Source organism: Scomber japonicus, chromosome 16, assembly GCF_027409825.1.
Source record: "Scomber japonicus isolate fScoJap1 chromosome 16, fScoJap1.pri, whole genome shotgun sequence".
Classification (NCBI taxonomy): domain Eukaryota; kingdom Metazoa; phylum Chordata; class Actinopteri; order Scombriformes; family Scombridae; genus Scomber; species Scomber japonicus.
This window is the reverse complement of record NC_070593.1, coordinates 2623376-2651311: the sequence shown is the minus strand read 5'-3', so window position 1 is coordinate 2651311 and position 27936 is coordinate 2623376. Positions and strand designations below refer to the sequence as shown.

The 27936-nt window shown below is 39.4% G+C and overlaps 1 protein-coding gene across 1 annotated transcript in view; it reads left to right on the top strand.

Moving 5' to 3' along the window:
- The first annotated feature begins 13811 nt into the window (after window positions 1-13811).
- Window positions 13812-27936, top strand: part of akap6 (A kinase (PRKA) anchor protein 6) — a 203472-nt gene continuing 189347 nt past the window's right edge. Inside the window, 2 exon segments of the mRNA XM_053336210.1 lie at window positions 13812-14023; window positions 14668-14839. Of these exon segments, the coding sequence (XP_053192185.1) occupies window positions 13812-14023; window positions 14668-14839 (384 nt within the window).

Here is a 27936-nt window from a genome sequence, read left to right as displayed (position 1 = left end):
ATAGGGCTAACGTTAGCTAAATGCTCTTCTACAAACGGAGAAACATGCAGAGACTAGTACAGCCGTCAAAAAGTTCCGTGTGGAACAACTTCAAAAAAATCAAAGATAATGAGGTGCAGTGAGTTAAGAGTAAGGATGTGGCGTAGACCATCATACTCTATTTTATAGTCATTTTAGGTATAAAAATAAAACGTTGAGTTGTGAAATTATGAATGGATCTCTCTCTCTCTCTGAGCGTGTGCGCGTGCGTCACGTCGACGAATATTCGAAATTGCCCATCCCTATTATACAGTAATTATTATTTCTATACAGAAGTGCTCTATGGCTTTTCTGCTCATTTTGAAGGTTGTAGACTTTTTTATGTTGAAGCTCCTCATCGATTATAAATGGGGTAAGTTAGGTTTACCCAATACAATAAAGAAAACAAACAATAAACTCTATACAGTGGCTGAATATTTGATATGGCGATATATAATATAATAGTTTATCGTACAGGTATATACAATGAAATGTCTGCTGAACTGCCTGAGTGGAGTTCAAATTGAGAGAGACTTTTAAAAAAGTAAAATTTGAATTTAAGTTTAAATCACACATACAGACATATATACACAGTACCTGGTGCCTATGTATACACAGACAAATGCTACATAGCTGTCAAACGATAATTCTTTTTTGTGCTTAATAAATCTGGATCTGGCTGAAGGGGATGGAAAGCATATAGTATTTCAGTTGCAGCAACTCTTTTTATGGTTGTATTACTTAGTACTGGAGCTTGACTCCTTCTTGGCAGAGCGAGACCAACGTTAACCCTGGACAAAGCTCTGTTGTGTAAGTCAGATATCTCTTGGTCTCTAGTAGAGTACTGCAGGGGGTCAGTGTTTGTCGTTGGCTGCAGGACCTCAAATTTGGAAGTTACCAGCTCCTTCATCTTGTCTAAAATGACAGAAGTCAAGTTGTTGAGATGTTTGGCCATGTCTAACAGAGCTGAGATTGGCTTTGGGATATCAGGCAGGGGTTGGTTGACTCTTTCAGCTGTGGTCTTGTAGTTTTGTAGGAAACTGAGATCTTCAGCTCGCATTGCCTCCTCTGTGGCTCTGACTGTGGTTGAAAGAGCTGCTATCTGAGTGTTTAGAGCCTCAGTCTTCCTCCTCAACATCTGACTCTTCTGCTGCTTTTCCTCCCTCAGTGCAGTGATCCTTACCTTCTCTTCCTTCTGGAGAAACTGTTTAAGCTTTGAAAACACTTCTTTAATCTGCCTCTCTGTGTCTGTATTCTGGAGTTCAATGTCCTTTGCTGTTTGATCAAAGTTTCTTTTAATGTCATTAAAGAGCTCCAGTTTCTTCCGCCAAACATCCAGGAACTCCTGGAGTCCGCATTTATAATCCCGTGCAGCTTCGTCGATGGTTCTGATGCTGTGATTTCTGTGTATTTCTGAATGCATACAGACAACACACACTGGCTGCTGATCATCCAAACAGAAGAGTTTAAATTTCTCAGCATGCAGGTTACAGACAGGCTCAGCTCCTGCTGCAGCTCTCTGAGCTCTCTCTGCTAAAAAAGCCTCACACAGGTTCCTCAGTGCCATGTTTTGAGGTGGATCACTTTGCAAACATCTTTTCCTGCAAATTGGACACTGGTGAGTTGGTCTCTGTGTCCAGCACCGCTTCCAACAGGCTTTACAAAAACTGTGGGTGCATGGCAGGAGGACTGGATCTCGAAAGATTTCATAGCAGATCGGACAGGAGTAATTTGCTTGTGTCTGAGAAGCCATTTCCTCTAAATGTGAAGCTACAAACACAGCAGGTAGAAAGCTCAAAGACTGGAACCAGTCTGTCGCAGCTCCAAGTGCAGAAAGTTGTTCAGTCAACAGCTGGTTGAAGTCTCAGTCTTCTCAGTATTTACGATGTTCTCTGCTGACCGTCTTCTCTCTTTGTGCAAGTTAAACCTGTATCATCAGCCTTGATATGTTCTTTTCAACAAGGAAGAAAAACTTGTATTTCTTGGTTTATGTCTTGTGATTGTGGTCAGAGATCATTACCAGGCTGTAAATGTTGAACCATGAACAGTAATAGATGTAAGGTTTGGTTCATTACAGGAGATGAGCACTGTAGATTTATAATATACAGCACATTTTTGCTGCACCAGTGGTAAATTATAGCATCTCATTTGGTTTGAATGACACCATAACGAGCCAAGGGTCTGATCGTAAACTGTTCATGTGATGTTTACAGTCAGTACTAGTTTAGTTTATCAGACTTTAAAACTCAATTTTGTTTGTTTGTCAACAGTTAAACACGTTTCCATCTAATATACATGCAGATTGTTTTTTGAGAAGTTACCTTTACTGTTTTTTGGATTGTTTTTCTTTACCCAGAACCTTTTAAATATTGTTTCTCATTATTTTTGATAATTCACATTGGAGCTGCACAGCAGAGACTTGTTTTCCTGCCAAGAGGATATTTTGTATATTTCTGGGAAACTTGTATTTCCCAGTTTATGTCTTGTGGTAAGCGAGATCATTACCCGGCCGTAAATGTTGAACAATGAACTGAGGTGTGGTTCATTACAGGAGATGAGAACTGTAGAAACAGCACAGTTAAATAATCTGTACCTTCTCATTTATGTCCCACATGCACCAAACATTATGAAGCTGTTCTCCAATTCTGGAATGAGTTTCAAAACCTGAGATTTTACCATAATTTTGTTTTGTGTCGTTTTCGTCGTTGTATTGAATTGCTGCAGCGATGGTACATTATGGCATTTAATGTGTTTTTAATGATACCATAAAGAGCGAAAGGGCTGATTCCTTTTCAGATTATGTTTCCAATAAGTCTCCTAAATTGTGGCGCGTGATGTTTACAGCCAGAATTTGTTTTGAGCTTTAAAATCCACCTTTGTACCGATACTTGAACACTCAGCATTTCAGATAAACTGCAGCAGCTGCTTTGTTTTCTAACTTGAAGTATTTTATTATTTTAGATTTGTGGGTCTTGAATAGAGTCCTGCTCAGGCCTTAAAACCAAGATCAGACCTGGTTATACCTGCCTGAACCCAATCAGACATCGAGGGGTATATTTTGGTTATTGTTAATATTATACCTTCTTTAAAGACTCATTTTGGCAAAAGCTTCTCACACATGAAAAATAACAGCCACCAATTGGAAGATTGGCGATTCCATTCCTGGCCAGGCGGGGAGTTCTGGTCCTCTGAAATGAGGCCAACGTGGAAGTAACTTAGAACTGCATTCTATCAAAAGGCCACCAGGGGGCAACCGTCTCTATACAAGTCAATGGAGAATTCACCAACTTGATTTCTAACCTCAGTAAATGTTTTCAAAATGTGTTTATGGTCTCAATCGCTAGTTTAAAGCCTTCTTCAATGCAGTATGATGTTCATTTGGGACATTTTGGCCTCCCTGATTTTATATTTCACAACCATTTGCTTTTAGTATGAATGTTTAACTGTAGGAGCCATGTTATCAATGCAGCACCACCAGTACTGTTGGTTTTTATTAGTCACCCTCACCACTTTTCACTTTTGCACAAAGAGTTAAAATATATAAATCTAACCACTTTCCAAACTCTGTTCAGTTGCTGCAGTCTGTTGGCTGCTACAAAAACACATCAGTGTTTGATTTTGTTCTATTGCACCCATAAGCTGGTCGAGCAAACTCCAACCCCTGTTAATGATGATAATGATGAAATTTGAGTCAGTGAATCTGAAGTCATTTAATTTTCAGGTTTATTTTATTTATACAGCACATTAAAAAGCAACAGATTTTGCACCAAACTGCTTTATAAAGGTAGTTGTATGTATGTACAAGCATGAAGGCATTAATGTGCTTGACAGATGGTTATGACAAAAAAAGAGCAAAATTAAAGTAAAACATAGTTTAAGACACATTTAAAACTCAAAGAAAAAAGATGAACAATCAACAATTATTCTTATTCTTTCCTGATCTTGAGGTTAGAACATGTCAGCTCAATTTAAACTATCACAGCACACATAAGAAGCATTTCTAAAACCATCAGTACACAAATATTGAGTTCTTTTCATCTATAATATATAAAGTCTGAATCTAAAATATATGTTTTAAATAAAGTGACGTGATTTAACAAAGTGCTGAACAGAGTAGAATGAACATCATGGTCATTTATACATAAATACTCCATCTGATCACATTAATGGAGTACAACACAACAGTCCTTTATGAAGTTCATGCTGTAATTATTGTTTCTATATTTCTTTTACTCATTTTGAAGACTGTAGACGTTTGCTGTGTTTTTATATTTCTTAGCAGCTGAATACTTAATTAGCTGATTTTCAAAGAGAAACTAAGAATGAACGATTGCTGAGATACAATTTTCAGCAAACGACAATTATTGTTTTCATACATTTTTTGAGAGATGCTGATTCAGCTTTCTGCTCATTTTGTTGTTTTACTCAAGTTCCTGCCAGAGACCAACAACTCTTTGTTTTCTTCCTTAAGAGCAGTGGAGCTGGCTCAGGATCAAAGAGAGTATTTAGTCTTTGGGTTGAAACAGCTCTGCCTCGTTGGGTACCCAGTGCATAACCCCCAAAGAGTGGTCCTCGAGTTTCACTCCTTGTTGGCAGAGCAAGACTAAACCTGTTCCTGGACGCATTACTGAATGTATTGCAATAGTCATTTGTGTCTCGGTATCTAGAACCTCAGAATTGGAGGTGACCATCTCCTTTTTCACCTTGTCTAAGACGACAGAGGGCAGGTTGTTGAGGTGTTTGGCCGTGTCTAACAGAGCTGGGATTGGCTCTGGGACATCAGGGAGGGGTCGGTAAACTCTATCAGCTGTGGTCTTGTAGTTTTGTAGGAAACGGAGATTTTTAGCTCGCATTGCCTCCTCTGTGACTCTTCTTTAATCTGCCTCTCTGTGTCTGTATTCTGGAGTTCAATGTCATTTTCTGTTTGATCAAAGTTTCTTTTAACATCATTAAAGAGCTCCAGTTTCTCTCGCAAATCATCCAGGCTGTACTGGAGTCCACATTTATAATCCCGTGCAGCTTCGTCGATGGGTCTGACGCTGTGGTTGGTGTGTATTTCTGAATGCATACAGACAACACACACTGGCTGCCGATCATCCAAACAGAAGAGTTTGAGTGTCTCAGCATGCATAAAACAGAGAGGCTCAGCTCCTGCTGAAGCTCTCTGAGCTCTTACTGTTAAAAAATCCTCACACACAGCCTTTAGCGCCAATTTTCGAGGTGGATCACTTTACCAAGATCTTGTCCTGCAAACTGGACACTGGTGAGCTCGGTCCTCTGTCCAGCACCGCTGCCAACAGGCTTCACAAAAACTGTGGGTGCATGGCAGGAGGACCGGATCTCGAAAGATATCACAGTAGATCGGACAAGAGTAACTAACTTGTGTCTGAGACACATTTCCTCTTTAAGTGAAGCAGACGCAGCAGGTAGAAAGACTTGAACCAGTCTGTCGCAGCTCCAACTGCAGAAAGTTGTTCAGTCAACAGCTGGTTGAAGTCTCACTAGTCTTTTCACTATTCTCTCACTTTTCTCTGCTGACGGTCTTCTCTCTTTGTGCAAGTTAAACCTTTAACATCAGCCTTTATATGTTCCTTTCAACAAGGAAGAAAAACTGGTATTTCCCTGTTTATCTTTTGTGATTGTGGTCAGAGATCATTACCAGGCTGTAAATGTTGAACCATGAACTATAATAAATGTGAGGGGTGGTTCATTACAGGAGATGAGAACTGTAGATTTATAATATACATACAACACATTTTTTAAAGTATATTTTAGGGTTTTTTGCCTTTAATGGACAGACAAGTAGAGAGAGGACGCAGGATAGGACCGCTCGGTGCGAGATTTGAACTGGGGTCGCCTGCAGCTAGGACTGTAGCCTCAGCAGGTGCTCTACCCGCTGAGCTAAACACCGCCGCACATACAACACATTTAAATTCTCCAAATCTGGCATGAGTTTCAAAATCTGAGATTTTGCCATAATTTGTTGTCGTCATTGTATTAATTGCTGATTATGGCATTTAATGTGGTTTTAATGACTCTGGAACGAGCCAAAGGGTAATTCCATGCAGGTAATGTTTCTGATAAGTCTCCTAAATTGTGGTGTGTGACGTTTACAGCCAGAATTTGTTTTGAGCTTTTAAATCCACCTTTGTACCGATACTTGAACACTCAGCATTTCAGATAAACTGCAGCAGCTGCTTTGTTTTCTGACTTGAAGTATTCAGTTATTTTAGATTTGTGGGTCTTGGATAGAGTGTATGAATGTGTGTGAAAGGGTGAATGAGACGTAATGAAAAAGAGCTTTGACTCATAACGGGGGAAAAAAGCACTATATAAGTTCAGTCCATTTATCATTATAGCCTATTAGCTGATTATCTGCAGGTTTAGTAGCAATACACTCCTGCTTTTTGTGAACATCTTTGTCAGCTGAACTTGACTCGTCATAATAATTGTTATAATTATCATATATAAAAAATAAATAAGTAAAAGGTGATGGTAAACGTCCGTATTTCTGCACGTTTCCATAAAGCTTACGGATACGGACCAAACGGAGCAGTACCACCGGAAACCATGGGGGGGCAGTGTTGCTGTAACTACTCGATACGTAGCTCTAGTGAGACACGAAAAAGAAATAACAATGGAGGAACTTTTTGAGGAAAGGTTGTGTGAGTTGGTTAGAAACTTTAAACATTTTTGTCTTTTATGCAAGAAGTACGTTATCAATATCTCTTCCACAGTCACCATGTTTGTTTCTGAGTTTGTTGTTGTCATAAACTTTTGACTCGGTGCTGCCCCCTGGTGGATGTATTGGTTAACATCCATGCCAACGTAAAGGACACATGGAAGTATGTGAGCAGTGACGGTAACATCGTTTGAAAAGGACGGAAACATTTTCATATGTACGTTGAGCATAAATGGGCTTTTAGTCTTATTAGTGGGAGTTGGAGGTACTGGGAGCTGTGGTGTTGTACAGTCTGATGGTTGATGGTATGAAAGAGCTCCCCAAGCAGACGTGTGATAGTGATGGTCTGAAGAGTTGTGGAGGAACGTTGTCACAAGGTTTCTATATTGGATAGACTTCCCTGAATCACTGCTCCTGTTTCTGCTTCATTTTAAATCCATTACTGACGGCTAGTTTACCAGTCTGATCTTTATACTCCTCTATACGGTTAGGACACATGCCTTAAAATTAAGTTGTCCTTTGCTTGAGTCCAACATTACACCTTAGCTGCACAACTTCCTGTTTTCTGTCAGTTTTCTTGTCAAGTAAAGGCAAAAAACAACCAATATTTTAATGCTTCTTGCGCCTATGAGTCTAATCTTAAAATTCCCCATTCCCTTTTATGCTTTTAATGCACGCATCAATTTAGATGATTGGCATAGAATCAATGAGAGAAAGAGAGAATTGTCTTATTAAATCACATTTGAATACAGTCCAATTAGGGCTGGGCAATTATAGCAAAAATCAAAATCACGATTAATTGAACTTTTAACCTCGATTACGATTAATGAATGATTATCTCCACCCTTGATGAACAATGATGTATTTTCACAGTTTCTTTAGTTTAGTATTTTCCACTGCTGCCCTCACACATGAGGATCTTTAGGGAGTGAAAATAAAGATGTTTGAAGGTGTGACGCTGTGGTTAATGTCTAGTTTAAGTCAAATGTCAAATGAATGGAGGAAAGACTGAGGAAGGAAGGGAGGAAGAAGGAAGGTAGGAGGGAGGGAAGAAGGACAGAGGAAAGGAAGGAAGGAAAGAAGGAGGGAGGGAGGAAGGGAAGACAGAAGGAAGGGAGGAGAGAGGAAGGAACGAAAGAGAGAAGGATGGAGGGAGGAAGAAAGAAAAAGCTGAAGGAAGCTGTGGTTAATGTCTGGTTTACTTGATTAGAACTATGTAAAGATCATGGTTTGGGTTAAAATGAAGGAGGAAAGACAGAGGAAGGGAGGAAGAAGGAAGGTAGGAGGGAGGGAGGGAGAAAGGAAAAGAGAAAGGAAGGAAAGATGGACAAAGGAAAGGAAGGGAGGGAGGAAGAAGGAAGGAAAGGAGGACAGAGGAAAGAAGGAGGGAGGGAGGAAGGAAGGGAAGACAGAAGGAAGGGAGGAAAGAGAGATGGAGGGAGGAAGAAAGAAAGGAAAAGCGGAAGGAAGCTGTGGTAAATGTCTAGTTTAATTGATCATCACTGGAGACAAGTTTTCAAATTCCTTTAAAGATATTCAACCTTTGCTGTCATGGCAACAGTGAACACCACCATTAATTAACACTAGCAAGATTAAGTCGATTAGAGTTTTTAAATGTCGGTTTCCATTATTCTTCGATTAATTGCCCAGCCCTAAGTCCAACTCCTGCCTGAAGCTTTTACACACAGAGAAAGGTGAATGTCAGGATGCAGTAATCTGTCCAACACCTGAGGCCCAAAGCTAAAGTTCAGTCCTCGTCTCTAAATCCCAATCTAAGGCCAAGTTTGCATATGTAACTTTAGTTTTAGGCCACTTACATAACCTCAGTTTAGTCAAAAATAGCCTGTATGTTTAGCAGAGTGTTGAGCTGCTTCTGGGACATGCTGAGGTGCATCTGGTGGGATGATGAGTGTTGACCAGAGATACGGTGGGATCAAACCTAAAGCATGAAGGCATAAATGAAAGGAACAGACAGATGAATGAGTGAAGGAGGGGCAGGGAGACAAAAGATGGCTGAAATGAGGTTGTGTGAGGATGAAAGGAAGAAAGAGTTTGTAGAGATGGAGAATGAAATGAGACAGAAGAGCTGCAGAGAGAGAGAGAGAGAGATACAGGAAGAGGAATAACAAGATTAAACTGTGTGAGGAGGAGAGAGAGGAAGGTTCTCTCTCTTTCTCTTTTCCAGAAATCTGTGTTTTCCATTCATTATTTATCAGTTTTAAAAGGCTTCTGTCCTGTTCGCTTATACAAGAAACCTTTCACATAGACTGAAGCTTCACAGATGCCAGCGCACACACACACACACACACACACACACACACACACACACACACACACACACACACACACACACACACACACACACACACAGAGAGAGAGAGAGGATATCATACATGAACAGGAGATGTAATACTCGTATGTGTCAGTAAACATAATGCATGGCTCCACTGATAGCTGTGTCACTGTGAATCCTTAAACTATACAATATCAGCTGTTTCCCATCTGTTCAGATATTATCAATATAATATGAATCAAGTTACATAATCGTTCACTGTGGGAATGAACCAGGTGTCTGCATGATCTCAAATATTAAAAATACCCACCATATCACTGTTATAATAGATAACTCTGCAGTCTAGCAGGTGTGCTCCTACAAATATCTAATATAGGAATAATTATGGATGATATATTCTCCTTTCTGAGGAGGTTGAGTCAGCATAAAGAGCGTGTTTTTATTTTACCACACTGTGCCAGAAAGTCTCATCAGATACAACATGGCAGCCCTTAACTGTCCAGTTAAAAAACAAGATTGCAACTCTGCTGAAAACTGCTATTAACATCAAGGACATAAAGGACATCCATCTCTTAGTAAAGTAATAAAACAAGCATGCAGGATCCTTAATGACCTGACACACACATCCTCCATCATGAATATGAACCGTAACCATCAGGAAACTGTTTCAGAGCAGCAGATACTAAAGTAATCTCATTTATCCCTACATGCATGACACTAGTAACCCCTATATGCTGCTCAGGGTCAAATCTTACCCATTTATTTACATTAGAGAGCTTTAAAAACACCATATACATATTTATCTTAGCTGGACTTTTACTAATATGACCCACAGTATACAAAAATTGTGCAGCTGATACACATTTTTAAAAATGCAAATATACAAATTTGACCTGAATTTATGAAAGAAATCAGCTTCCAACATGCTGTATTCATCATATTCTATACAATGTTCTTCTGGACCATAAAATAGTGATTGTTAATGTCTTTTTTTCCCATATTAATTAAACAGAAGACTAATATTACTATAAACCCTAAACCTCAGTCATCTAATTTAATTTAAATGGAAAACCTCCAAATGTCAGATGGATATTTTTCAGTTATATTATAAATATACAAATATTGATGAATGACTGATGAGGTGGATACTGGGATACTGTAGGTGTAGAGACTAATTATGAGTCTGAATATAAATGGTGTGTGAGGGGTTAATTGTGGATGTAGCTGCTAGTATCTATCTTAATATGTTATATTAGTGCTTTTGAGTGCATGTTAAATAGGCATGGGCCGGTATGAGATTCTGGCGGTATGATAACCATAAGAAAAAATATCACGGTATGGCGGTATCATGATTCCAGCTCTAAAATGTTCCTAAAAAGAAGAAAAATAAAGACAGACATGTTAATTTAACCTGAATCTGTAATGACAGTGTGAGGGGTCCTGATACTCTACGCTGCAGCTGTACCACCTGAGGGATTTCTGACCAGCACTTCCTGTCTTTGACCAGCACTTCCTGTCTTTGACCAGCACTTCCTGTCTTTGACCAGACTAAAAACATCTCATACCTTAGGAACAGTATGACTGGTTTTGGTTATCGTGGCTTTTTCAAATCACGATATACCTTGAACACGGTTATCATCCCATGCCTACTGTTAAATGAAGTGTGAGTAAAACAGCTAATGATTAACTTCAGGTTTGTTTTGACTCCTGAACCCTGCAGCTGAGTTTTATGAGCTTGACGACATCAGCAGGAGCATCAAAGCTTTTATTTTGAAATCCAAAACCCACATTATATTCACGTATCTTAATTCAAGCTCAAAAAATCTTCAAATTAAAAGCACAAACTATACTTTTTTTTCTCCATGGCTCGTCTTTATCCTCCTCATCAGACGCTGCTGCTCTGACTATGACACTGTGACATTTAACTGTAACTCCTCAGTGAAGTAAAGAGCCTGTTTGTCTTTTTATGATGTGATTTAGAAAGTTGGCCTGCTGATCTCTGCAGCGCTGATTAAAACCCGACATGATGAAGTGTGAAAACAGCAGCTGTGTTGATTTATATTTTAAGATCTGAGTTTTATTTCTGCTTTTTCTGAGTGTGTTTCCCTTTTTAGGAGTTTTATATTTTTTACCTGATGAACTTTCGATCTGTCTCATTGTGTTTTCTTATCTGTGATATCGAACAGCTGTTTCATGGTTTAATCAGCTGTGTGTGAAGGTTACAGTAGGATTTATAGCTGTGTGTGTGTGTGTGTGTGTGTGTGTGTGTGTGTGTGTGTGTGTGTGTGTGTGTGTGTGTGTGTGTGTGTGTGTGTGTGTCTGAAAGGTCAGACTTCAGTATCAAAGCTCTCTGACTGCTTCATCACTCCTGTTGACTTCTTATAACCTGTGATGCTTTTATTTTGTAGTAATAAGATGAGACTCAGCTGCGTTTCATACACCAACCTCACTGTTTGTTTGTTTTTAAAGATAAAACTTTATTGACTCTCAGCTGAGGGGAATTCAGGTGTGATAATAACCAGGGTTGGGTTTTGTTTTGGATTCATTTCAACGTTGATAAAACTATAAAGGATCAGCTGTGACTGCATGAATGATGACGCTGTAAGAAATTAAACTGAAGCCAAAAGGTCAAAATGAAACTTGGCTTCCAGCTGATGTTTGTTTTCAGTCAGAGATGATTTATTGAAGCAAGAGAAGCTCATTAAAAGCACAATATGTTCCTTCCTTCCTCCCTTCCTTCCTTCTGTCCGTACTTCCTTCCTCCCTTATTCCTTCCTCCCTCCTTCCTCCCTTCCTTCCTTCTTTCCTTCCTTCCTCCCTCCCTCCTTTCCTCCCTCTCTACTGTCCTTCCTTCCTTCCTCCCTTTCTCCTGTCCTCCCTTCCTTCCTCCTTCCTGTCCTTCCTTGCTTCCTTCTTCCTCCCTCTCTCCTGTCCTTCCTTCCTTCCTCCCTTTCTTCCTTCGTCCTTCCTGTCCTTTATTCTTCCTTCCTTCCCTCCCTCCCTTCTTCCTCCCTCCTTTCCTTCCTTCCTCCCTCATGTCGTCCCTCCCTCCTTCCTCCCTCTCTCCTGTCCTTCCTTCTTCCTCCCTCCTTTCCTTCCTCCTTTCCTTCCTTCCATCCTTCCTTCCTTGACTCATTAAAAGCACAATGTGCAACAGTTATAACGCTCTGATCTCTAAACTTTAACCCTATAATACCAAGTAAATCATATTTTATACATGAGTTTTAGAGAGAAACCTGATATATAAGATCAGATACATGCAGTGCACAGATACTGTAACTATGTAGTTTATTTTATTATATTAATTCCTGTTGAAAATGTGTGCATCAAATGAAATACAGCAGGTATAGAAGCATTTCATATCATTCATTTCATGCATCATGTATCATCATCACATATAAAAGGTTTAGTAGATGGTGATATGAGCTTTATGCAGAACCTATAAGAGCTTTAAACAACATAGTATTCATGTGTTTTTGTTTGTTTAAAAATAACATGCAATGAAAAAACTTCCAGATGTATTAAATATTATACAATTAATCATTTGATTCATTGGTTTAGTGATTTTTGAAGCAGAATTCTCAAATGTGATGATATTTAAAGACGTCTTTTTAGGCTCTGGGAAATACTGATTTATATATATATATATTTTTTTATATTTAGTGTCATTTTGTTGACCGAACAATTATAGATAATAAAAATAATAATAAATAGTAATAATAATAAAATGTTAACTCCTTTTCTAGATAAGAAACCTCTGAAATGAGCATATATGACCTCAGTTTCCCCTTTTCTGATTGTGTGTTTGGATGAAGGAGTGTGTGTGTGTGTGTGTTTGAGCCTTTGTTCTCGGATGTAGGACAGTGTGTGTGTGTGTGTGTGTGTGTGTGTGTGTGTGTCTACAGTCTGAAAAGCAGAGTATCATCCTGGTATAAAGCAGCAGCAGCAGCTTATTGATTTCCAGCTCTTGTTTCCTGCAGATGAGATAATGAATTTATAATATACAAACTGCTCTGTATTTGGTATACTTGTGAGGACCTCCTTCATATAACATCTCTGTCAGTACTGCTAATAATCACATATGTCATCAGAGTTGTCTTTTCCTGCTTTTAAATGCTGCCTTACAGTCCTTCCTCCCTCCCTCCATCCTTTCCTTCCTCCATTCCTTCTTTCCTTTCCTCCCTTCCTCCCTCCTGTCCTTCCTTCCTTCCTCCCTCCTGTCCTTCCTTCTTTCCTCGCTCTTGTCTTTCCTCCCTTCCTTCCTCCCTCCTGTCCTTCCTTCTTTCCTCCCTCTTGTCTTTCCTCCCTTCCTTCCTCCCTCCTGTCCTTCCTTCCTCCCCCATCTCCTGTCCTTCCTTCCTTTCTCCTTCCCTTCCTTCCTCCCTCCTGTCCTTCCTTGCTTCCTCCCTCTTTCCTCTCCCGTTCTTCCTTCCTTCTTCCCTTTCTCCTTTCCTTCCTTCTTTCCTCCATCCTTCCCTCCCTCCCTCCCTCCCTCCCTCCCATCTTCCTTCCTCCTTTCCTTTCTTCCTTCTCCCTGCCTTCTTCCTCCCTTCTTTCCTTCCGTCCTTCTTCCTGCTTTCCTTCCTTCCATCCTTCCTTCCTTGACTCGAGGACAACAGGAGGGTTAAACATCTATTTTATTCATTTACATGTAAACTAATAAAAATCTAATGTAAATCTCTCTCTCTCTTTTTCTCTCCAGTTCACTCCCATGAAGCTCGTCCACTGACGTTAGGAACTCTGCACCTCTCCCTCTCTCCATCTCTCCATCTCTCTCCATCACTCTCTCTCTCTCTCTCTCTCTCTCTCTCTCTCACCATGAGCGTCTTAGCTCTCTCGCCCGTGGCTCCTGAGCCTCTCTCTCCGATGGTCACCTCCGTCACTCCGACCCTTGACCTCGATGCCTCCGCCTCCCCCTCCGCTGCAGCCGTCACCTCTCCTCCTCCTCCTCTCACTCTGGATCAGGAGCATCAGTCACATGACGCAGAGGCCTTGCCCGGACCCCTGCTGGGGCGAGACCCCTCCCACAGGTAACCAATCAGCCGCGAGAGCAATGTCTGTTTTAAGTCTTTTAATCTTTGTGTTTGACCCCGTCTGTTTTGACTGCACCTTCTATCCTCCCTTCCTTCCTTCTGTCTGTCTTTCCTCCCTCCCTCCTTACTCCTTTCCTTCCTTTCTTCCTTCTCTCCTTACTTCCTTCCTCTTTTCCTCCTTCCTTCCGTCTTTACTTCTTTCCTCTTTTCCTCCTCCCTCCCTTACTCTTTTCCTCCCTTCCTTTCTTCCTTCTTTCTTTCCTTCCTCTTTTCCTCCTTACTACTTTCCTTCCTTCCTTGCTTCCTTCCTCCCTCTCTCCCTCCCTTCCTTGCTTCCTCCCTCTCTCCCTCCCTCCCTCCCTCCTTTTTTCACCCTTACTCCTTTCCTCTCTTCCTTTCTTCCTTCCTTCTTTCCTTCATTCCTTCCTTCCTTACTCCCTTCCTTCCTCCCTCCTTTCTTCCTTACTTACTCCTTTCCTCCCTTCCTTCTTTCCTTCCTTCCTTCCTTCCTTCCTTCCTTCCTTCTCTCCTTCTCTCCTTACTCCCTTCCTCTTTTCCTCCCTCCTTCCCTCCTTACTTCTTTCCTCCCCTCCTTCATACTTATTATTAAATCTTTCCTTTCCTCTCATATTCTGTTTCAGGTCAAACAAACCTCCGCCTCTTCACACCGGAGCCGATTGGAAAGTCGTCCTCCACCTGCCGGAGATCGAGACGTGGCTGCGAGCGACCAGCGACCGAGTCACACAGCTCACACACTCGGTGGGACAAGACAGCGACAACAGACACGTGGACGTCCACCTGGTGCAGCTCAAGGTAAACTCACACACGTGATGTCATGTTACATCCGTGTTCTCCTGCTCGGTACTCTGGTTTGTGCTTGTGGGGAACAAGTCGAGCCACAGTTCATGAAATACACGTCAGTGTCTATTCATGTGAAAGGAAAGAGAGAGAATAGTGAATACTGGAACAAAAAAAGGCCCTTAAATGTGTTTATCCATCCACTGTCTAATGTTAGGAGTTGCTATTAGTCTCATTAAACTGCTGCAGAAGAAGAGGATGTAATGAGATGATGTCATTAAAAGAGAAGCAGGAGAGAAAGGAAGGATGGAATGGAGGAAGAAGGAAGGGAAGAAGGAAAGGAGGGAAGGAGGGAGGAAGGAAGGATGGAAGGGAGGAAGAAGGAAGGAAAGGAGGGAGGGAGGAAAGATGGAAGGGAGGAAGAAGGAAGAAAAGGAGGGAGGATGGAAGGATGATGGGAGGTAGAAGGGAAGGATGGAAGGGAGAAAGAAGGAAGGAAAGGAGGGAGGATGGGAGGGATGAAGAAGAAAGGAGGGAGGAAGAAGGAAGGATGGAAGGGAGGAAGATGGAAGGGAAGGATGGAAGGGAGGAAGAAGAAAGGACGAAAGGATGGAAAGGAGGAAGGAAGGATGGAAGGGAGGAAGAAGGAAGAAGGAAGAAAGGAGGGTAGGAAGGTACTGTAGGAGAGAGGAAGAAGGAAGGAAGGAAAGGAAAAAGAAAAGGAGGAAGGAAAGGACGGAAGGATGGACGAAACAGATGAACAGCTTGAGATAGTTTACAACAATATTAGGACAGAGCCTTTTACAGATTATTAGAAAATATTTAGCACATGTTAATATATAAAAGTTTTAAATACGTATTCATAGTTTATTCAGAGGAGTGTTTTCATAGTGAAGATGGAAAGCAACATTTTACATGAAGTAGCATCTTCTCTTTGAGCGTTTAGTGGATTATAAAACACTAAAAGAGAAAAACCTGCCTCCTCTTTTCTCCAAACAGTGAAACAGCTTCTCTCTCATCCACCCAAACATCTATTTATTATATTTATTATATTTATTATATTTATTGAAGCCGTTTGAGCCGCTTGCCTGTCGAACATCAGTCGATTCAACTGTCTGACCTCGGGCTGTAAATCTCCCATGATGCTCCTCTTCTTCTTCTTCTACTCGTCTCCGCGGCAGCAGCAGGGTTGTTATGTAATGAGTGTGTTTCTGCCACAGGTCACACTGACTGTTCATTTATTTATGTAACTCACAAAGTGCTCTGATACCTCAACTTCAGACTTTCTTCTTCTTCTTCATTCTTCTTCTTCTTCTTCTTCTTCTTCTTCTTCTGTCTCTTCTTCTTCTTCTTCTGTCTCTTCTTCTTCTTCTTCTGTCTCTTCTTCTTTTTCTTCTTCTTCTTCTTCTTCTTCTTCTTCTTCTTCTTCTTCTTCTTCTTCTTCTTCTTCTTCTTCTTCTTCTTCTTCTTCTTCTTCTTCTTCTTCTTCTTCTTCTTCTTCTTCTTCTTCTTCTTCTTCTTCTTCTTCTTCGTGTCTTACAGACCCGACTGGTTGTTTATATAAGAGTGTGATGATTCAGTTTGCTGCATCAACACAGCAGCTCATCCTCTTCATCATTCACTTTCAGCCTGTGAAGAGTTTAAACCCTTTAAAAAGCTCAACTCTGTCTCTCTCTCTCTCTCTCTCTATCATCTCTCTATCTCTCTCTCTCTTTCTCGCTCTCTCTCTCTCTCTCTCTCTCTCTCTCTCTCTCTCTCTCTCTCTCTCTCTCTCTCTGTCTCTCTCTCTCTCTCTCTCTCTCTCTCTCTCTCTCTCTCTCTCTCTCTCTCTCTCTCTGTCTCTCTCTCTCTCTCTCTCTCTCTCTCTCTCTCTCTCTCTCTCTCTCTCTCTCTCTCTCTCTCTCTCTCTCTGTCTCTCATTATTACACAGAGCTGCTCTCTAGAGACTGAAAACATGATATCTGTTTTTAGCCTTTAGAGCCTTTTTTTCTACATAAACAAACTCTTCATGATGAAACAGAGGAATAAGATATTAATCACACTTTATTTTTATAGCACTTTTTATACATCCTACGTGCTTCTGTTCCTCTTTTATAACTTTTAGACATGTTTTACATTCTGCAGTTCACATTTTGAGTATTTTTTACTTATATATACATATTTTTATTAGTACAACTTTTGGGGTATTTTTAGTAATAAGTCCTTAGTTATCTATCTGTCCATCTATCTGTCCATCTATCTGTCCATCTATCTATCCATCTATCTATCCATCCGTCTATCTATCCATCTATCTATCCATCCATCTATCCATCTATCCATCTATCCATCTATCCATCTATCCATCTATCCATCTATCCATCTATCCATCTATCTATCTATGATAATATAAGATATTCCTTTATTAGCAGCAGCAAAGTGGACAGTAAAAATAGAAGAGCGTCAATTAAATAAAAAGAACAATAAATAATAAGTAAGTAAAAAAGCAATAAAAACAACAATAATAAAAGGAAAATAAAATATAATAAAACAACTAAAGAGGAAATGTGAAGTTACAAAAAACAGATGGAAAACAATCAGGAAAATAGAATAAAAAGTATAAACCGAGGAGTAAAAACATGAGTGAACAAATAAAGTAAAAGTTAAATGACGCTTTGGATGCTCACACACACACAAAAAGTCCTTAAATGTAAATCTATGTGAGGATGATTACATGATTACAGGTTCTAGTGTCTGCAGCTTCACATTCATTCATTCATAAAGTCGTTGTTTAATTCTGTGACATGTTGAGCTGTGTGAACATGGACCATCTTTTATTGATGAGTGTGTATTTTTAAGTGCAGTGACTCAGATGTTTCCTGCTGCTGCTGAGGAGGGGTGGGGGGGTTAGGGTTGGGGGGGTGGGGGGGGCTGCTGCTGCTCGGAGGTTTCTTTGGTTTCATCACACTCTCCGAGTCTCCGTATATTTTTAGAGGCTTAATTCCTTTCCTCGCCGCTCCTTATTTGCACCTCTTTTTTTTTTTCCTCTCTTCTCTCCTCTCTGCTGTTTTTAGCTCTCTGCACCACTCTGCTCAGCATGTGTGTTTATGTCTGGTTGTGTGTGTGTGTGTGTGTGTGTGTGTGTGTGTGTGTGTGTGTGTGTGTGTGTGTGTGTGTGTGTGTGTGTGTGTGTGTGTGTGTGCTGAATAAAACATGGCAGCAGCAGTAGCAGCAGTGTGTCGACTAACTGCTCCAGACATTCAGACCTGGAGTCACACTGATGCTCACCATACTGCTGGGAAACTGTGTGTGTGTGTGTGTGTGTGTGTGTAACTCAGTGTGTGTTTTTGTGTGTGTGTGTGTGTATCTCAGTGTTTGTGTGTATCTCAGTGTGTCTGTGTGAACTCAGTGTGTGTGTTTTGTATGTGTGTAACTCAGTGTGTGTGTGTGTAACTCAGTGTGTGTTTGTGTGTGTGTGTATTTCACTGTGTGTTTGTGTGTGTTTTTGTGTGTGTGTGTGTGTGTGTGTGTAAGAGAGCCAGAGAGGATGTCTTCCACTTCCTGGCAGCGATTATTGTCTCATGCTGAGTCACTCCCTGCCATGAACACACACACACAGAAACACACACTGAGATACACACACACGCGCACACACACACACACACACACACACACACACACACACACACACACACACACAGATATTTTTTCCCTTCTAGCTCTTTTCTTGCTGCACAAACTTTTCCAGGAAGCCAGAAAGCTTCTTAGGAAATCAGAAACCTGCACGAGTCGCTCGCTTTAAATTTAGCTTCACTTCCTGCTGCTCTGAAAAAAATCTGAATTATTCACATAGTTTGCTTTTTGGCTCACTGCTGCACAAAAAAGCCCAAATATAGATAGATCTCTAGTATTTGTTAGAGGTAGATATACATGATCCTAAATCTGTGAATACCTTTTAAGACCTTCCTTTTAATCCTGCTTTTAATAAATTAAGATATTCCTCTATTAATCTCACTGTGGAGAAATTTACATTACTGCAGCAAGTGGACAGTAAAAATAGAAAGCATTAATAGAAAAAAAAGAAGTGCACAAGCAATAAAAAACTAATAGTAGTAAAAATATAGTCAAAAAATAGTAATACCAAGAGTAATATTGGTGTTAAATGATAAAATACATGAGTGTTATATTGTTATTGCATGAGTTTTAAAGAGGAAAAAGTCATGTATTTTAATGTATTTTAGTTTTATTGTATTATATTGTTTGTATGCAGCCTTTTATTTTGTTAAATGCTTTAAATGTTGCTTTAAATTTATGCAAAACATGAGCTTCATCTTACATAAGAAAGGTGCTGCACAAATAAAGTTCATCATTATCATTATTATTTAATTTAATGCAGTTATGCAACAAACCAGAATAATTAACTATAAAACTATAAAAGTCAACAGTGTTACATCAGAGACAGACTCCTGTTTCCTGCATGTCTCCTTAATATTTAATTATTACAGCTTAAAGCAACCTCAGCAGATATAAAGGGCAGCGTCATAATGTCTCAACACAGGTAAAAAAATAGTTTATTTTAACAGCATGTAGTCTGTTAACCTTTTCAGTGTCAGGAAACGAGTGATTCTATAAAAGTAAAGTGAGGATAAAGTAAATCAGTTTTATTATCAGTGAGCAGCTTTGTCTCCTCTCTAAACCTGCACACTGAGTCTCAGGTTGTTGTTCCTCCGTCTGGGAGAAGACGCCACAGTTCTTTAAGTTTATTTCAGAATAAAAGTCTTCAGATTCATCTTAAAAGTATGAAGAGAAATTTGGGACTAATCTGATTGGCATTATTGAGAAGAATCTAATCTAATCTTTAAGTGACTAAAACTTTTGCACAGTTCTGCTCTCAAAAAAACAACTTGCTTACTTTATAAAATCCTCCTAACAATTTGTACTAACATTAACAAAGTAACTTTTACTTTAACTGAGATTAAAGTCATAAATTTATGAGGGAAAAAAGGTTATTCTGCCAAGTAGTCTCAAAGCATCAACAGGACAAACACACATTTATTACTCTTCACTTTTCTGATTATACATCCACATCCACTCACTTCTGTTCTACTCCTTCAAAATAAAAGCACCACATCTTCACTGTGTGGACGCTTAATCAGAAACAACATAAATTGACTCTAAACCATCTGTTTGTTTTTTTAGCCCAGAATCGCCAGATCATTAAGCATCAGGACTTTGAAAACACATTACATTACTTCTGTTCTACTCCTTCAAAATAAAAGCACTACATTGACTCTAAACCATCTGTTTATTATCTTATTATTTTATCCCAGAATCACCAGATCATTAAGCATCAGGACTTTGAAAACACATGACAAGAAACTGATCCTGTTTCAGAGATAAAAACAATGTCCGAGAATATCAGAGCTTATTTCTCATAAATTTGAATTTGAGTAAAACAGAAGCAGCGGAGCCTCTGTGTTTTTATTTTATAACCTTTGTAAGTATTACGCTCGGTTACACAAGTATCTCCTTTTCTTCTTGTAAATTTAAGACTTTAATCTCAGAAATTAAAGTGTTTATATTTTTTATAAAACTGTAAACTGTGATGTATGAGGCTGAAATCTGTAACACTTCCTGTTCACTAATATCAGATTGGTATGATCTGGTCACACTGAATTATAGTTTTTAGTTGATTTCAGTGTATTTGAGGAACAATAAGTGTTAACTGATATTCTATGTTATTATCAGAGTTGACACTGACCTCATGAAGATCCCTACTAAGATAATCTCTTTATCTCTTTAACCTTAAACTCGAGTCTGAACCCTCAAACAGCCTTTTGAAAAGAAGTGAGGAACAGATTTATGTCTAGTGTGTTTGGTCCTCACAAAGATAGAAATGAAATAACACACACAGTCTGCATCTGCATCAGTCTGTCTGCAGATTACACAACTCTGAGGGCTTTATAGTGTGTGTGTGTGTGTGTGTGTGTGTGTGTGTGTGTGTATGTGTATGTGTGTGTGTGTGTGTGTGTGTGTGTGTGTGTTAGAGACATAAAGAGAGAGTGTGTGTGTGTCATGGGTTGTGTTGGATCACTGCCTGGCTCTGGGAAGTGACAAGGTCAGATTTATAGTGACGACACTCTCTCTCTCTGTCTGTGTGTGTGTGTGTGTGTGTGTGTGTGTGTGTGTGTGTGTGTGTGTGTGTGTGTGTGTGTGTGTGTGTGTGTGTGTGTATCAGCTAGAACCGAGAGTTACAACTGCAGCTTTGTGGTGTGATTGCCTGATGTCATACTGTCGCTGTGTGTATTTAATCCATTTATCAGCTGCACACGCTCCACTTATTTGATTCCTCACCAAAAGACACAACCAGATTCCACTTTTTTATTTATTTAATTTTAATTTTTTTATTTTCTTACTGACTTTCACCCAAAGAAAGACCCAGTTTTCTCTTTCTAAAAGCAGAAAATCATGTGGTGGCGCCCTCTGGTGGCGAGAAGACATCATTACATTGTACAACAAATACATACAGGTCATAAAAAAGAGACATATAGTGTTAATTAACAATAAAAAAACATTAAATAATAATAATAAATGTATTATTTCAACCAGGTTTTAATATTTAAAGTAAGTCAGATCACACTCAAACTTATAAAACTGTGACTGATGTATTGTAACAGCTTTATTTCTGATATAAAAGCAGCATCCTTAGATATTAAAATGACATGAAACATAATCAATCATCTCGTCAGTGTTGTCATGACAACAGTAAAATCACCCGTCCTTCATCTGTTGAGATTTGGCAGCTTGTCAGAGGAGTGATGTCAGACAACAATAACACCAGAGGAGGAAACACACACAAGAAAAGCTCTCAGAATATCTGTGGAGGCGCTTTTTTTTCTTTCTTTTTTTTCTGACCGTTCAGACACTTTTATTCTTTCCTTCCTTCTTTCTCCTTTTCTTTCCTTCCTTCCTTCCTTCCTTCCTTCCTTCCTTCTTTCCTTCGTGTCTTCTTTCCTTCCTTCCTCCCACTCATCCTTCCATCTTTCCTTCCTTCCTTCCTTCCTTTCTTCTTTCCTTCCTTCATTTGTGTCTTCTTTTCCTTCCTTCCTTCCTTCCTTCCTCCCTCCCTCCCTTTCTTCCTTCCTTCCTTTCTTCTTTCCTTCCTTCCTTCCTTTCTCCCTTCCTTCTTTCCTTCCTTCCTTCCTTCCTTCGCGTCTTCTTTTCCTTCCTTCCACCCATCCTTCCATCTTTTTTTCCTTCCTTCCTTCCTTCCTTCCTTCTTTCCTTCCTTGCTTTCTTCTTTCCTTCCTTCCTCACTTTTATCTTTCCTTCCTTCCTTCTCCTTTTCTTTCTTTCTTTCTTTCCTTCCCTCCTTCTTTCCTTCAGTCCTTCCTCACTTTCATCTTTCCTTCCTTTCTTCTTTTCCAACCTTTCCTTTCTGTTCTTTCTCCCTTCCTTCATTCCTTTCTTCTTTTCCAACCTTTCCTTCCTTCCTTCCTTCAGTCCTTCCTCCCATTCATCTTTCCTTTCTTTCTTCTTTTCCAACCTTTCCTTTCTTTTCTTTCTTCCTTCCTCACTTTTATCTTTCCTTCCTTCCTTCTCCTCTTCTTTCTTTCTTTCCTTCCTTCCTTCTCCTTTTCTTTCCTTCCTTCCTTCCTTCCTTCCTTCCTTCCTTCCTTCCTTCCTTCCTTCCTTCCTCGCTTTCATCTTTCCTTCCTTACTTCCTTCTCCTTTTCTTTCCTTCCCACCTTCCTTCCATTTGTCCTTCCACTCTTTCTGCCTTCCTTCCCACCTTCCTTCCATTTGTCCTTCCACTCTTTCTGCCTTCCTTCTTTCCTTCCTTCCTTCCTTCCTTGTCAAGGCAGCGATGTCAGACAACAATAACAACAGAGGAGGAAACACACACGAGAAAAGCTCTGAGAATATTTGCTTTTTTTTTTTTCTTGACCGTTCAGAGCCGAGAGGCAACGACGAGACGAGCTGAACTAAATGTGACTGGTTCTGTTATTATCTGACACTTCTGTCACTTTCTGTTGGAGTCACGTCTGAGCTGCAGCCTGCAGAACAAACAGGAAGTCACATGTCACATCACGATCAATCAGTGTGAGAATGAAGTTAAAGAGTGAAACATGACACCATTAATAAGTCTACCTGTAAAAAAAAAAAAAAATCAAAACCCACATTTAGAAACTCTAATTCAGGGGTGTCAAACATGCGGCCGGTGGGCCAGAACCGGACCGCCGAAGGGTCCAATTCAGCTTACTTTCCTTCCTGTCTTTTTTTCCTTCCTTCCTTCCACCCATCCTTCCATCTTTCCTTCCTTCCTTCCTTCCTTCCTTTTGTCCTTCCTTCCTTCCTCCCTCCCTTCTTTCCATCTGTCCTTCCTGTCTTCCTTCCATCTTTCCTTCCTCCCTTTCTGCCTTCCTTCTTTACCTTCCTTCCTTCCTTTTGTCCTTCCTTCCTTCCTTAGTTCCTTCCTTCTTTCCATCTTTTCTTCCTCCCTTCCTTCCTTCCTTCCTTCCTTCCTTCCTTCCTTCCTCCCTCCCTTCCTTCCATCTGTCCTTCCTGTCTTCCTTCCATCTTTCCTTCCTCCCTCCTTTTCTTCCTTCCACCCATCATTCCATCTCTCTTTCCTTCCTTCCTTCCTTCCTTCCTTTTGTCCTTCCTTCCTTCCTTCCTTAGTTCCTTCCTTCTTTCCATCTTTCCTTCCTCCCTTTCTGCCTTCCTTCTTTTCCTTCCTTCCTTCCTTCCTTCCTTAGTTCCTTCCTTCTTTCCATCTTTCCTTCCTCCCTTTCTGCCTTCCTTCTTTTCCTACCTTCCTTCTTTCCTTAGTTCCTTAGTTCCTTCCTTCCTTCTATCTTTCCTTCCTTCATTCTGATTTTGCCTTTTTGCCATAATCGTACATACTGTTTTTCTTATTTCTCAGAGCTGTAATAATAACTTTTTCTTATAGCCTGAAATAAATGTGACGCCTTCCCTTATATAGCTCTCATGTTTTATGTAACATTGGACCATAATAAACTGTCTTTTATATAGTATATAGTATTTTTAATCATAAAAACTAAAGAATAAACTCTCTCTGCTCTCTGAAAGCTTCATTAAGGATAAATCATGTTAATATGTGACTGATGAAGTATTTATGAATGATTTGTGGTTCAGAAGTTTGGTGTTGAGACTAATTATGAGATGAAATACTATGACGGGTCAGAATATGAACAGTATATGAGGATTAAATAGGAAGTCTATATCAGAGAAATATGTTAAAACTCTGCAGGAGGAGCTTAAGATGCAACTGATCCGTACCATGAAGCAGAGAGACAGGAACCTTTTTTGGGAAACCTGTTCTCTTTGATGATGTTGACCTAAATTTTTCTGGTTGCAGTCTGAAGAAGAATCACATCAGTCACATCAGAAACAATCAATGAGAGAAATTAAAGAGTAAAACAGGACAGATAAGGTGTCAAACATAAAGCCCGTGGGCCAGAACCTGCCAGTCAAGGGGTCCAATCTGGATAACTTGGAAAGTATGAGAAATACTTTACAGAAATCCACATGTTTCTGCTGTTTTTCACCCTGATCACAGTATAAGTATGTGAAAAAACAATAAATACATATTGTGGTCATATTTAAAAGTATTGTACAAAATGTTGTCAATCAGCAGCTTCTGAGCATAATTATCTGTAAAAGATTGAGACATAATATTGTTGGAATTGCACTAATTTTCTAAATATATTTCTGTTCATCTGTTTTGTAAATAGATGGTTTATTATAGTAAAGTTATAATATATCTATTGTATATATTTTTAGGTTATCATGTAATGGTTTTACTGTTCTGGCCCACTTGATATCCAATTGAGTTTGACATCCATGGTTTATAAGTTAAATGGGACATCATTCCCTCCGGTTTGAGCAGCATATATTGACTTTTTTAGGGTCTCTTTCTCTTTGATGTTGACAGTATTTTTATAGTTAAAGATGGAGCATAACTGTCAAACTTTTTCTAACAGAGGCGTCTGAACACTTTATGACCTAAACATGGGTCACATATACATAAAAAATAAGCAGAAGCATAAAACAAAGCAAATAATGGCACTTTTTTTAAAACAGAGATTCAGTAGAAGCAAATTAAATTATCACTGTCATATCTTTTATATCTTATATTTTTATGTTTGATTGTGTGAGAAAGTTTATTATATCAAATTAAACCTCTTTAACCCTCCTGTTGTTCTCAGGTCAAGGAAGGACAGAAGGGAATGAGGAAGGAAGGAAAGGACTAAGGAGAGAGGGAAGGAGGAAAGAAGGAAAGGAGTAAGGATGAAAAGAGGAAGGAATTTAGGATAGAAGGAAGGAAGGAAAGGAGTAAGGAGGGAGGGAGGGAGGGAGGGAGGAAAGGAGGAGGGAAGGAAAGGAGTAAGGATGAAAAGGAGAAGGAAGGAAGGAAGGAAGGAAAGTAGTAAGGACGAAAAAAGGAAGGAATTTAGGAGAGAAGGAAGTAAGGAAGGAAGGAAGGAAAGGAGTAAGGACCGAGGGAGGGAGGGAGGAAGGAAAGGAGGAAGGAGGAAGGAAGGGAGGATGGAAGGAGGAGGGAGCAAAGAAAGAAGGGTGGAGGGGAAGAAGGAAGGAAAAATTAAAGAAAGAGGGAAGAAGGAAGGAAAGAAGGAACAGTCAAAAGAGAGATGGGGTCAGTTTGACAGGGGGGGGGGTTCACAGGAGGGTTAAATGTACCATCTTGTTTTCAGAGGGGGGGGTTAAGGTTCAAATTGTGCTTAAATTTAACAGTATAAATATTGCTGACGACAGCAGAAAGTGAAGTATTTATCCCCTGGTTGACGTCGCCATCTAGTGGTCATTTTATGGTATTACAGCTGAGGCACAGACTAGTAGAGACACTGTACTGCCATCTGAGTTTAAAGTTTAAGGCTAAAAAGTGAAGATATGATCAATGAGAAACCTTTTAAATATCAGTCAGAACATTAACATGATTAAAATAAATAACTTTAATGTATAAATTTGGCAGTTTTTTGTTCATTTTTTACCATTTTTTTTAAAACTACAGCACAGACTAGTGTCCACTTATAAAAACACACCTAACAACAGAAACTAAAGCTTTATTTAAACTCAGTTATTTCATCCAGAAGTGAACAAAAATGACACTTTATGTTTATGGGTTAGGTTGAGTTATGTACTGGATCTATTTCCTCACAAGCAGCAGTATATTTATCTAATCACTTCTTCTATGCATCGTCTCCAGTTGTAGTTCTGGTTGCCAGATATGGTTGGTGTTGATGACACAATGGTACGAGATCTGGCAACCTCACTGTGAAAACATGACCTTAGGATGCTGTTTATTTTTATTTTTCATTTTCATGATCTCATTTTGCCATATGTGTGTTCTTATGGATAAAAAACCACAGCATGTCAGTTTCAATTTTCTCTTTATATATGATTTAAACAAATGAGACACAGATGGTTTTAGGGGTATTTGTGTGTTTTTGAGCTTTGGATAGAGCCAGGCTGTCTTTGAATCACTCCTTCATTCATTCATTCATTCACTACTCCCTGTATATTAGACACTAAATAGTTTATATAGCAGCAAATCAAGATTTACAGACACTTAACTGACCCATCGTCATTTTGTATCATCATCACCATCATCTCTAGAGTCATGTGACAGCAGTTTTTTAAAATGTGCACTGCCCATTGTGGACTATTTAAGGGCTGGATATAATGGATATATATACAATATTTAATTATGCCATATATTCCTGTCAGAATGAGATATAAAACTTATTTTCTTATGGATAAAAACCCACAATATGTCATTTTTAATTTTCTCTTTAGGTATTATTTAGAGCAGGGGTGTCAAACATGCGGCCCGCGGGCCAGATACGGCCCGCCGAGGGATGCGATCCGGCCCACTTGCCATCCAATGCTCTTTTCCGTCCTTCTATCTGTCCTTTCTACCATCTGTCCTTCCTACCTTCCTTTTTTCCTTTCTTCCTTCTGTACTTCCTTCCTTTATTCCTTCCTTCCTTCTGTCCTTCCTTCCTTTCTTCTTTCTGTCCTTCCTTCCATTCTTCCATCTGTCCTTCCTTCATTTCTTCCATCTGTCCTTCCTTCCTTCCTTCCTTTCTCCCTTCATTCCTTCTGTCTGTCCGTCCTTCACTATCTCTCTTTCCTACCTTTCTTCCTTCCTTCCTTTTGCCTGTCTTTCCTTCCTTCCCATCTAATTTTCCTTATTTCCTTATTTCCTTCCTTCCTTCTTTCCTTCCATCTTTTTAATGATCCGGCCCACATGAGATCAAATTGGTCTGTATGTGGCCCTTGAATGAAAATGAGTTTGACTAGAAGTGTTGGTGTGTTTTTCAGGCTGTGTTTGAATCACTCCCATCAATCAAGGTTTCAGACTCTAACTAATCTTTGTCATTTTGTGTCGTCACCATCAGCTGTTTTCACATCTTTACCATGTGGAGCATTGCATTGTGGGATTGTTTGCTTGTTTCTTTCCATTGTGGACTATTTAAGGGCTGGATATATATAGTGGATATATTTACACACTCAGCATTCTGGGTAAATGTAGAGCGCTGTGTTAGTTCATAGAGAGTGATTTCAACTGTCTCCTCCTTCATGTCTGCATGCTGAGCTCGGCTAAATACATCAAAGACTTCTTTTAAAGATTAATATCGATGCTCTGATCTCACAAATAAGCAGCTAACTTCTTTTAATTGACTTTATGATATGAATTCCAGTGACTGAGCATAAATACTTTTATTTGACGGATACTTTTATTCAAATTATGCATAATATAATATAATGATAAGTGTATTAATTACACTGTATTGGGCTCCATTGTGTATTTAGTTTCGTTTCAGATGTCTTTGAGTTGTTTGGAGTTGATTTCCTCTCACATGGGTTGCAAATGAATGACAGAATATTTCAAAATAAAACAGGAAGTAATCTAAAAGTCCAAACTCAAACAAAGAAAGTCCTCTTCTATGCAATTCACCATTAAAAATCTTAAAAACTAGTAAACTGATTGAGGCCCATAAAAAAGTCAAACCCTCCAGTATTTCACAAAAACACAAAGATTAAAGAAATGGTCCTAATTTAAGTCGAACAGCTTTGTTTTTACATCT